The following is an 11,747-nucleotide window of genomic DNA, read 5'->3' as shown; positions in this document are numbered from 1 at the left end:
TCCACTTGAAAGTACGGATAGTAGTGAATATAACGGGGTAGAGGGTTGGATAGAGTCAACTAATACATATATATCCTAGCTAGTACAAAGAAGATGTTCCTCTACTGTTGGTGGAGGCACCAGAAACCTCGTTCCAATCAAGTTACCCCGTATACAAGTATAACAGTTCGTAAATAGTATCACAGCTTTAAAGTGAGCTGCTACAAGCTGCGACTGTGACTGTAGCCCTTTATCAAAAGCTGCGTACGTCCATAACTATTGCGTTAATCCAAAGGCATTTTCAACTGCAATTCTCACAGATGATAGAGAAGCATTAAACTGCTTCTCCTTAGAAGGAAGATATCGGTAGCCATGCGCACAAGTATACGGAGCCATAATTCATTCCGTACACCGGTAAGCTGGGTCTCCATATAGGTATAACTCCTGTTTACCATCCATAATATGCCGAATCCTTTCAACGCAGCCTGATTCCCCCCAAATACGCCAGTCGTTAGCTGGTCCATTATACGGCCCAATCAAGGATGATACAAGTCCATCAGGAGTTACAACAGCCTGGAAGTGCATTCCGTGCTTCTTCTTATATCCAGAATACCATAGCCGCTGGACTTCCGAGTCTCCTGCTGGTCGGCAAAACCCTTGGAATGTACCATCGACAAACCCCCATATTTGGCTACAGCCACCGCTATCTGCTATAGCCTCTTCAAAGCTTAGTAGCTTGTTGTATGTAAGGTATGGGTGCCATTCTACTAAGCCTTCAAATTCGTGTACCAAGTGACCCATTACGTCGTTAAAGACTATTGAAAGCCATGCCTGAGACCGTCCAAAAAGGTCAACACAGATTGTCCAACGCCCTGGATACGCAAGATGGGCCAAGACTACGCAAAGAGCAGTCTCTGGGTCTGGGTTTACCTGCCTACTCCAGACTATTGTATGAAGCTTTAGCAGTGGCACAAGCCGAGCTATTTCGTCAATGGAAAATCTGTTAACTGTGAGTAATAAGAACCATATAGAGTTATAACCTAAAAGCCTACTGGAATTTATGAGCTACCCATCCAGGAGTATGGCTACCCCATGCCCGTAAGCTCCAGTTGAACTTATCATACTCGTAAGTAAGTCGAGTCTATGGGCGTTGAGTTGTATATAACTGTCGTAAGAGCCACCGATGGTATTGACGACGGCGATTATGCCGAATAACCAGAACAGTAGCACAAGTAGCAATCGCAATCAGTTCTAGGTCTTTGGTATTAGACATTAGATCTAATTACTATAACTACCTCTGAATTGAAGTAATATAGTAGCTACGTTGCAAAAGATATTTTATAACGAAAGTGGTGGTCAAATAGGGGTAATTTGCAGTGGTGGCAGTCACAAAAGGGTACATTTACATATATATCTGTATGGCAATAGACATACCGCGATGTATCTTTTTCCGGTTGCGACCACCTCTCCCCCTACCCGCCCAGTTCCAAAGCACTTACTAAAGTAGAAAAATTTATCAAAGGCCAGTATTCTACAGAGGGAACAAAGGGCTCTAGTCACATAGGGGACTACAAAGGGAACGCCTTATGGGGTATGGCCGGAATGGGGAATTACATACAATTTACTAGTAATTTCCCTCGTCATGTCATAGGTGAACTCACGAAAATCATGAAGATCACAACTTTTCAAAGCCTCGATTCCAACTCATTTTAGAATTGCCTATTTAGGCCTTACAGTGGACTACAGTAAGCACTAAACAGGGTTATGTATGCTCTAATACTAATATATTCTAGGTCAGCTTGGCATGGCCTGATCAGGCAATGTAAAGCCAGAGCCTGTCGGAGACTGCTAAAACACTCTATTTTTACTATAATCATTACGATGGTATTTGAACTGATATTACAGAATCAATTCTACGTCTACTATGTGGCCTTGGCAACTCTTGGCAACTTTTGCAATATCTGTAAGATCCGGATATATCCTCGGATCGTACGGATAGATCATAATTATGGCGGATAGGATATATCCAGATCAGTATCCGGATCAGCTCGGGTCATCCACGATCCGTGCTGAACACTGCTGTCAGAAAGGTTCAGCTTTTGGCCCGGCCCATGCTGATCAAGCCTCGCAGGCCCCTCTCTAAATTGAGGGGCTGCGTATCCATGGATCTATCTAATATACGAAGTTGTGGACTACTGCGATCTCTTGTAATGGAGTATCTCACATGTGAGGTAACAAATATAATTCGCTCTCTTGAGTTTGACCAATTACTTGAGCAAGGGGGGCCTTTCTCCAGAGATCTTGTACATATGATGATGAAGCGCATCGGATAAGGTCTAATTCTAAATTGATCATCTCTATGTCTTCAAATTTGCATGGCAGAGCCCAGCATGACAATGCAGACCATTGGCTATGTGAGCCTTCGTTGGCACTGTCATATCAAATCTACACTATCATTCTCATAGCTCAAGTTTGATTTTATGGAGCTCATAATTGTAGTTGTGACAGCTATTGAGATGCTCCCATATCGCTTCACCAGATCCAAAGCTTCTGTGATCTTTACCAGCCTTAGTCCCGCAATCAAAGCAATACCAAATGTGCCCAGGGTTAGCAATTCGAGTAGACTCATGAGTTTGAAACCAAACTCAACTCATTGAGTTGAGTTTAGACCTGTACTCAAACTCAAACTCACCAACTAGAGTAGACTCATGAGTTAATGAGTTAGAAAATGAATTTAACCTATTTAGGTATATACATCACCTAATTATGACTAAGTTGCAATAAGATAAGATAGGATAAGATAAATTACTGATGTAATTGCTTATAGATGCTTATAAATTAGCAAGTCAGAGGTTAGCACCTCACTGACTTTTCAGAAACAAGGAGTAACAAGATCAATGCTTGGAAGCTTGGAAAAGACGTGGAAGTATGTGATAGTCGATTTACTGTATTGTCTGCTTGCCCTTTCTTAAGGAAGGCAATCCTATTTATGCTAAAGGAGTGTAGTTCTCTCATTTTCCAAGACTTTCCATGACTAACCAGGCTTGGTAACTGTAGTCGACATAAGAGAATTTCATAGAACCATCTCCTAGGTTCCTAGCCTATAGGAAGTGAAAAGGAGGTCCAAGGTCAGAGTACCTATAGACAAATTATGTCATAACTTAACCAATCTTGTGGGTAACTAAGGAGCGATGACGTGTAATGAATCATAGAGGGTTGTAGAAGCTTCTAGAGCTATCGTTCATGTTCCTAGGCCTCTAGTTGGTAGAGATATGCCATGTGGTAGTATTGGCCCACCCCCTTAAGGAGGGTATTTTCTTAATAACTTGTTCAATGAGTGTCCAAATGATATGCCGTGATGTATGTAGCATAAACAGATGTAGTAGAAGAGTTTGCAGCAATCGTTGAGTAGTATTGATCTTGTTGTTGGTGTGATAAGCCAAGATATGTATGGTGACTTGTAGGTTTGAGGATCAGATTTCTAAGTTTGCTCTTGAGTTTGATAGCAAACTGAGAGCAACGAATGTCAGTATGACAATTAAGGCCCGTATAGGCAGTCTTTAGAAACTTGCACAGCACTCCTAGAGGGAGCTCTAGGAGATTGTAGAGATGCATAAAGAGACCATTAAGAAGCAGAACATAGAACAAGGATTGTGTAATGAGAATGCTTGCCTTTGAGCATTACTAGGCATGGAATGATGAAGGAAAGGGGTATGGCAGGTGTTCTTAGGCGCTTATAGGCATAGGCAGATTAGGCCGGAGTTAGTGAGCTAGGGGTTAGAGTTGCATAGATTAGCACGTAGGCATTGTTTCTTAAGGGCATTATGTGGTAAGCAGAGTTATCCAGTTGGGAGGATCAAGGTGTTGGTTAGAACGGAAGGGGGGTGAGTGTATAGAAAACTAGATTAGTCATCACAAGATTGTGTAGAGCCAGCTTACCTTTATGCTTGCTACCTCTATAAGTTGACCAATAGGAGCCATTACTTCTACAACAGCTTCGGCCGTAACGCAACGAGCGCTCAATCGTTCGGTGTGTGCATATTTGGCATTGCATTGAAGCGTACGGGCTACAGCTTCAATTCACCATCGGATTTTGATATTGAGGCTCAACTGCAATCTACGGGAGCGTGGGGCATCACGTCTTGGTTCGGTACGAAAGAGGGTTAGGGCTTAGTCATGGGTGTGGCTGAAAACACGATTCAGATTCCTCATCGTGATTCCCGGCACAGAATACGGGTTCTACACGTAAACCCTCTACTTTTCGGGCTGTAGAAGAGGGGCTACAGTACTAGAAACACCGGGTTTCAGAGGGCTTTAGTAGCCCCTTAAAATAGAGCTACTATAATTGGCTTACTAGAACCGAAGAGGTTGTAGTAGGCGGCCAGCTCTAAGAACACGACCTACGGGCTATTCGGCGCTAGGTTGAGGAGTCGAAGAAGCGGGCAAGCTGAAGCCGGGCCAAGCTTCAGTTCGGAGGTGAGCTCCAAGCTGCTCACGCTCACGAGCTTCGGGCCTAGAAAGCCGAGCTTCAAGCCTAGAAGCTTGCAACCAAAGAAGCCCGGGTAGCCCGCTAGGCTAGAACCAGGCTAATAACCAGCTCAAAAGAGCTGGGGTTGAGGCCCGGAGGGCAGAGCGCCTCTAGAAAAAGAGGATAAAAGCTCTTCTTCGAGCTGGCAACCCAATTCCTCTAGAGGATCGGGACCCAATTCGGGACTCAGAAGCTGCTGAGAGTGAGTGCGTGAGTGAGCGTGGTAGTGAGTGTGGGAGTGAGTGTGGGAGTGAGCGTGGGAGTGAGCGTGGGAGTGATGAAGTGATAATTTCTTACAATGATTGGTTTATGTACCTTTACATACAAATTACTATGTAGTGGTACTTATAGCCTACATATTGCGAAACCGCGCACATCGCTTCCGCTCATTTACCTTGAGCGAAGCGAAAATTTGGTCACGACGAGTATCGCTTTTCGGCAAGGTTAAAATCAGTCACTGACGAATCCCCGCTGTTACTTTAATATGTCAGCAAAGCAACACCCCCTCCCATAGATCTACAAACAAAGTTCCGCCTTACCAGACCTAATCTTGATGACAACTGTATCCAAAACGTCGGAGAGTCATCACCTTCAAATGGCTGCCTCATGACTTCCACCTGCCTTCCACTTCAGTGGCGTGCTCCTCGGCTTAACCGAGGCGGGATCTCGGCGGTCACCTTGTGGGGTAAGCAACGCGGGGCGGGGTAACCACCCGCCGACGCGAATCTGATGTACTCTTAAAAGGCCAGCTTCTTGTGTTGTAAATCCATACTCATAAATAACTTAACATGTCCTCTCTAGACGAACAATTCCAGCAAGCGTGCGCAGCGGGAGATCTCCCCGGTGTTGTCCTATTAGCCAGCGATACAACAGGTGAGTGAAATGAAAAACCCGGTTCACATGCTAAACTCCAACTAACTGCCCCACGACAGGGAAATTCAAGTATGAAAAAGCCTTTGGGATGAAGTCCCCAGGGGAGAAGATTGACATCAACGCAACCTTCATCCTGGCCTCCTGCACAAAACTCATGACCACCATCGCGGCCATGCAGTGCGTTGAGCGGGGGGAGATCCAATTAGACGACGATGTATCAACAGTCTTGACGGAATTAAAGGATATCCAGATCCTCACCGGCTTCAATGAAGAGACAAATGAACCTATTCTCACGCCCGCCAAGAACAAAATAACTCTCCGGTAACCCTCCCCCCCATCTCATACTTCCACCCCCAACTCACTCTAACACCCAAACCAGCCACCTCCTAACCCACACTGCCGGCCTCGGCTACTACGGCATGAACCCTCTCCTCGCCCGCCTCTTTAAAACCCTCGCCCCGCCCCGCGCCGGCGACGCCACCTCCCCAATCATCCAACGCATCAGCTCCCCCCTCCTCTTCGAGCCCGGCACAAGCTGGGAATACGGCACCGGGCTCGACTGGGCCGGCGTGCTGGTCATGCGCCTCACCAACACCTCACTGGAAGCGTACATGCAGTCGCACATCTGGGATCCCCTAGGAATCAAAAACATAACCTTCCACCAGGAGCTGAAGCCCGAGGTGAGGCGGAGACTGGTCACCATGACCAAGCGCGGGGCGCGGAAGAAGGTATGGAGTAAACCCTCCACCGGCGGGGAAAAAATCGAATGGACAGACGATAAAGTGTACGAAGACCCCTGCAAGGACGAATTCGGCGGCGGCGGCGCAATCGGGTCTGCAGTCGAGTATCTCAAGATCCTCACCTCGATATGCGCCTCCGACGGAAAGTTGTTGAAGGGTACGACGATCGATGAGATGTTCACCCCCCAACTCCCCCCCGGTGGTCGGCGCGCACTAACTATCCACAACGACGCACTCGCCGAGACCGAAACCTTCACGAGCCGGAAATCCGGAACGAAGCTGAATTTCGGACTCGGTGGGCTCCTCGTGCTCAGCGATGATGAGGGGACGGGGTTGAAAGCGGGGACGATGACGTGGAGCGGGTTGCCGAATTTGTTGTGGACGATTGATCGGAGGAGTGGGTTGAGTTTGTTTTATGCGGAGAATGTGATTCCGTTTGGGGATCATAGGAGTCATCGGATGCAGCAGATGTTTGAGAGGGAGGTGTATGGGTTGGCGGCGCCGTCAGGTTCGAAGTTGTGAGGTTGGGGTGGGGCGTCTGTGTCCTGAGATGGGCGAGGTGTTATCTGTCAGATTATTCAGTTGTTTTAGAATACACGGTAAACCAGAAAGGTATGAAGACGAGAACAAATAAAGAATCTCAGGAATGCGTAGATTTGGTATAAAGTCGACAGAAATCTCAACCTCCCATCACTCATCTCATTATTTCTCATACGATCTTCTCTCGCTGGCTCCAACAAACCGACAGACGAATATAAATAAACCCCTCTCCCTCCTTTCATCCTTTCTCCATCCCAAGAATACACCACCGAACCCTAAATCCCAACCCTATCACATTACATTAGAACACAACACCAAAATCAAGCCAAAACGACATTGCTAAAAAAAATCCCGCTCAAGAAACCAAAAAGGGGGGGGGGGTATAGTATAACCTAAACTACTGTAAGTGTTTCTTTCTTTTTTTCTCTCTAAAGCAACCAAAAAATCCCCCCATCCCACTCCATTCCGTCGAAAGATGTATTCACATCGCGTCTCGTACAGGGCTTTTCCAAAAATCCGTTCATCGCATCGCAGCCCGTATTCATCCCTTCATATCCAATAAATTCATCTGGTCCGCATCCGCATTAACCATGCTCCATCTCCTCCCATACGTTCCCCCTTGACTCCAACTCCCCGCACACAAAAAGTCACCCTCAACTCTCCTCCCTAACCCCCTCCAACCCCCCCCCCCCCCCATCCCCCCAATTCCTGCACGCTTCCAACCCCCTCCTCACACCACCCACACGCCTCGCCCACATAGACTCCACAGCACTCCTCGTAGTCCACGCGCGCTGGCTCCCAATCACACCCACAGCCTGGAGGACAGCCTTGCGGCTATCGCGTCCAAACACCGCGGGATGGTGGATCCACTCCAGGCTACCCTCGAGTTCCGCGTCGAGGGCAGCGACGACAGCTGGGTCGATGCCCGCTGCTGTCGCGGGGCCGACGCCTTGCTCGCGCTCGCGCGGGATAGGGAGGGCTGCCGAGGGCGGCGGTTGCGGGGGTGGGAGGTGCGCGATGGACGCGGTTGGGGAGAGAGAAGGCGGGGACGATTTGCCCTCCTGGATCCTGCTACTCCTGCCCTGTCCGGGCAAGGGGAGGATGGGAAGTGCGCCAGTAGGAGGTGGCGGCGGGATGGGTGGGAGGCCGCCCTTGGCGAGACCCTTGAGTATGGAGCGTGTCTCGGTGAGGAGGTGGGCAGCGCTGTCGTGTTGGGCGCGGGCGACGAGGGAGAGGGCGCGGGTGAGCATGTCTGCTGTGAGGAGCTCCATGCGGCGCTGGACGACGGAGGGGTGAGGCGGGATGTGTGGGGTTGGTGGAGATGCCGATTTCTTCGATGGAGGTAGCATGGTGATTGCCAGCAATGAAGGGCGGGGGAGGTGGGTGGTGGTGTTGGGACGTAATAGATCACCCCACGCTAGATCGGCTTGGATGAGCGGGACCTCCTCGACAGAGAGGGCGCGCGGGGATGTGTCTTCGAGCGGGCCGGAGAGCGCTTCGAGGTTCGACATGATGGTCTCCCATGGGTCGGATGGGGGATGGTCAGGTGACGCAGCGTCGGGGGTAATAACGAGCTGGACGAGGACGTCGCGCTTGTCACCGAAGCGGAGATCACCAAGGCAGGCCTCTGCATCGCGGCCCGAGGCGCGGCGGGTCACGGAGAGGGCGCCACTGATCTTGACGAACTTGGCAGGGGAACCCTCAGGGAGGCGAAGGCGCAGCTTGACGTTCTGGTGCGCGGTTGTCTGGAGGGAACCGAGGCAGCCAGCGAGGCACTCGCGGAGCATCATCCAGTCCTTCACGTACGTGTACTGCGCCTTGGTGCGCGTGGACAGCTCGATCATGGTATCTGGCTTGTGCGTCATGCCCAGGCCGAAGGAGTGGATTGCGATTCTATGGGGTAAGTTAGTACGGGTGATCACGTTTTTGATTCCCTGGGAACTTACTTGGCCGCCTCGGCGCGGGACGCCACGAAATCCACGCTATCCGTATCCGACGTCGACGCGTCGCTGATGAGCAGGATCGTGGCGATGGGGTTATTGTTTTTCCGCTGCATCAGCAGATCCATTGCGACGTTTGCGCCTTCCACCACATCGGCGCGGTGCAGCTTCTGGCCCACCGGCTTGATCTGGGAGAGGACGTTTGACCATCCGCTCCACGTCTTCGTTGTCATACCCACCAAGGGCACACCGCCACCGCCCGAGCCAAAGGTTACGAGACCCATGCGGTCGCGCTCGCACAGGCTCTGGACCATGTAGTTGAGTGCGTCGCGCACAAGAGAGATCTTGACGCCCTGCATGGAGGACGAGACGGGGACCACGACCACGATGTCAACTGGAACGTGGATGGGGTCGGAGAGGCGCACGGAGCGGTGGTTGGTGTACTCGGTGGGTGCCGTTGTAGCGGATCTTGTTGCATACGAAGACGAATGCAGGGAGGAGTCGCGCTTCGAGCTCGGAAGTGTCCTGCGCCAGTCTTCCTCTTCCGCCTCCGACGCAGCATCCTGGTCGTAATCAGCGCCATTTCTGGATGCCGCCTCTGGGGGGTGGAGGTCCTGCAGCGCCTGCTGCCACATGCGGAGCTGGGTGAGGTTGTCGAACTGGAGGTGGAATTGCGGAAGCTCAGCGACGGAGAGGCTGAGGGTGAGGGTGTTCTCCTCGAGCGGCCTGGGATTCGACGCCGGGGTGAGATTAGATGATGTTATGCGCTGGGTCATGCCCAGGGTCTCGCCCGCTGCTGTCTGCGTGACGCCGTCAAGGTGCTTCCGGATGAGGATGGAGCCCTTGAGCGTGCACCGGCTCGCCCTCCTCCCATTCCCCTCGTCGCTCCACTGCTGCAGGGGTGTGGCCTTCTTCTCCTTGACGCAGATGAGCATCTCCGAGAAGAGATAACACTCCAGCTCCTGCCACTGCACCTTATCCTTCCCCACGCGTATCGTGCCGTATAGTCGTAATTTGCCAAACCTGTATCATCAGCATACTGCCCATATCAAAACCCGCGTCACCTTACTCACCTTGAAAAGTCCAGACTGTGCCAGTTCTCCACACGACTCCGCAGGCTCTCGGTCATCTCCTCCAGCACCTCCGGCGACTCGTACGGGTAGAAGCGCGGCACCGTCTTCACAGGCGATGGCGGCCTCGCATACCGCTCCTCCTCGCGCAGCTTGGGCATCGGCGGTATGCGCACATCCTCCGGATCCGGCCTCCAGTTATTATCTGGCACCTCGATGGTGATGAGGCAGGCGAGGGTCTGCTGGGCTCGCGAGCGGTTGAGGGTGGGAAACTCGGAACGGATGGAGACGAGGGGAGGTGGGATGGGATTGCGGCTAGAGCGCGGGCTGACGACGCCCGTCTCCACGGACTGGACGTCGTAGTCATGGCGCCGTGAGGGCGCGACGCTCTGTGATGTATCGGGGTATCCATTGGATCCTGTCGCCTCGCTGTCTGATCGGCGGTGGGCCCCGTTCGACGAGGGATACCGCTCTGGTTCCCTGCCGTCTCGGTCACGTTCCCTCTCACGTCCATCCCGATCTCGTCCGTCTCGGTGCCCGGAGGCGCTCTCCCTCCCATTCCGTGACTGGGTATCGCGTTCGCGGTCGTGATTTGGTCGGGCGCCGGATTCGTAGCTTGGTGGACGCACCGTCTGGCTGTCCCACGGTGTCGGGGTCGGGGCGGCCGAGCCGCGTTCGCTGACAGATACTGAGCGCACCATACTACTTAGCTTTTCTGCATGCAAAGAACCAATATCAGCAGGTGGCAAGGCGAACAAACCGTGGTCGAAACCCTTACCAATATCTAAGACGTTTCCGCCGCGGCTCGTGTCGAGGCCGAGGGGCGCATTGCAGGTCGGGCAATACCGCGAGTCGAACTGCTTCATGTACTCGTAAAAGCAGGCGCCGTGGGAGACGTGGGCGCAGGAGAACTGCAGGATGCGCTCACCGCGCAGGGTGTGCTCCAGCGGCTCCTCGCACACGGCGCACTCGCTCCCCACAAACGTCCGCTCCCGCCGCGTGCGGCTCCGATCTGTATCCAGCATGCCCGTCATGGCGCCTCGGGAGAGGGTCGTCGTCGAATTGTTCGCGCAGGAGTTGCTGCTGCTGCCGGAGCTCTTCTCCGAGGGGCTCGTATCGAGCGACGCCGGTCGGCGGGGGCGCAGAGCGGGCGCTGTCCTCGCCGTGACGGAGGTATCTGGGCAGGTTTTTTAGCGTGTCTTCTTCGCCACTCGCAAAAAGCGCAAATGAATTGGCACGCGCGCGTCGCCGGTTGAGGGGTCGAGGGAAGGTAGCAGTGTTCTCGTCTGGCGGGTGACGAGTGGTTCTGCTAGAGAGCAGCCAAGATGGTAAAAAGGGTACTAACTCTTCTTTGGGTAGGCCTCGGCGGCGCCAGGCCCCCGGACGATCCTGTCTCTGGCGGCGATGTGTTTCGGCCTGAGCAGGCCGAGATGGACCAATTGGCGAGAGACGTGGTCGGTATCGTCCTGCTTTTCCCTGGATGATGAAGAGTGAGCGACGGCCGGGTCGTTCTGGTAGTTGGGGAGTCGAGCGAGGGCGAGCGGCGAAAAGATGGCGGGACGATTCGACATGGGCGTGTTCCGAGTGGGAGCTGCTGTGGTATGTGGACCCAACACACGGCGCTCTTGACGGCGCTCTGCACGGCGCTCTTTTGAGGCGTTGCACACACGAGCGAAGGGGTTCAGGAGGGACAGCGAGCGTTTGAGAAGAGAGAATGAGGGGGATGTTTCGGAGGACTATAGCAAAGTATAGTGGTGCTTCGGGGATGAATTGGGGATAAGTGACGAAGTTTGAACGGAGAGTTGGGATGGATTGAGAAGGGATGGGCGGAAGTGGGGTGCGGCGGAGCCAAGAGGGTGGTTTTTTTTGGGGGGGGGGGTGATTGGACAGGTGGGGGAAGGGGGGGTGATTGGACAGGTGGGGGAAGGGGGGGTGATTGGACAGGTGGGGGAGGAAGGGGGGGAAGGGGGGAAGTGGGGAAGGGGGGAAGGTGGGAGAGTGGAGAATAGGAGGGTTATGATGGATAGGGCGGCGGGTGGAGGGGAGGGAAAGGAAGGGAAGGGGAGGGAAGGGCGGT

The 11,747-nt window shown here is 52.6% G+C and overlaps 2 protein-coding genes across 2 annotated transcripts; one reads left to right on the top strand and one right to left on the bottom strand.

Annotated features, from left to right (window-relative positions):
• Positions 1–4,798: 4,798 nt before the first annotated feature.
• On the top strand, positions 4,799–7,349 carry VC83_09453 (uncharacterized protein). The gene is made up of 3 exons (XM_024472892.1): positions 4,799–5,380; positions 5,440–5,701; positions 5,760–7,349. The coding sequence occupies exons 1-3, from the start codon at positions 5,296–5,298 to the stop codon at positions 6,640–6,642; spliced, it is 1,230 nt and encodes a 409-aa protein (XP_024319653.1). The 5' UTR covers positions 4,799–5,295; the 3' UTR covers positions 6,643–7,349.
• On the bottom strand, positions 7,314–11,471 carry VC83_09452 (uncharacterized protein; the record flags this gene model as incomplete). Its single annotated transcript, XM_024472891.1, has 5 exons — positions 11,016–11,471; positions 10,449–10,847; positions 9,674–10,385; positions 8,607–9,623; positions 7,314–8,553 (listed from the first exon to the last, which is right to left on the bottom strand). The coding sequence occupies exons 1-5, from the start codon at positions 11,239–11,241 to the stop codon at positions 7,314–7,316; spliced, it is 3,594 nt and encodes a 1,197-aa protein (XP_024319649.1). The 5' UTR covers positions 11,242–11,471.
• Between the last annotated feature and the right edge of the window lie 276 nt (positions 11,472–11,747).

This window comes from Pseudogymnoascus destructans (genome assembly GCF_001641265.1).
Source record: "Pseudogymnoascus destructans isolate 20631-21 unplaced genomic scaffold scaffold_44, whole genome shotgun sequence".
Classification (NCBI taxonomy): domain Eukaryota; kingdom Fungi; phylum Ascomycota; class Leotiomycetes; order Thelebolales; family Thelebolaceae; genus Pseudogymnoascus; species Pseudogymnoascus destructans.
This window is presented reverse-complemented; position numbering and strand designations above follow the sequence as displayed.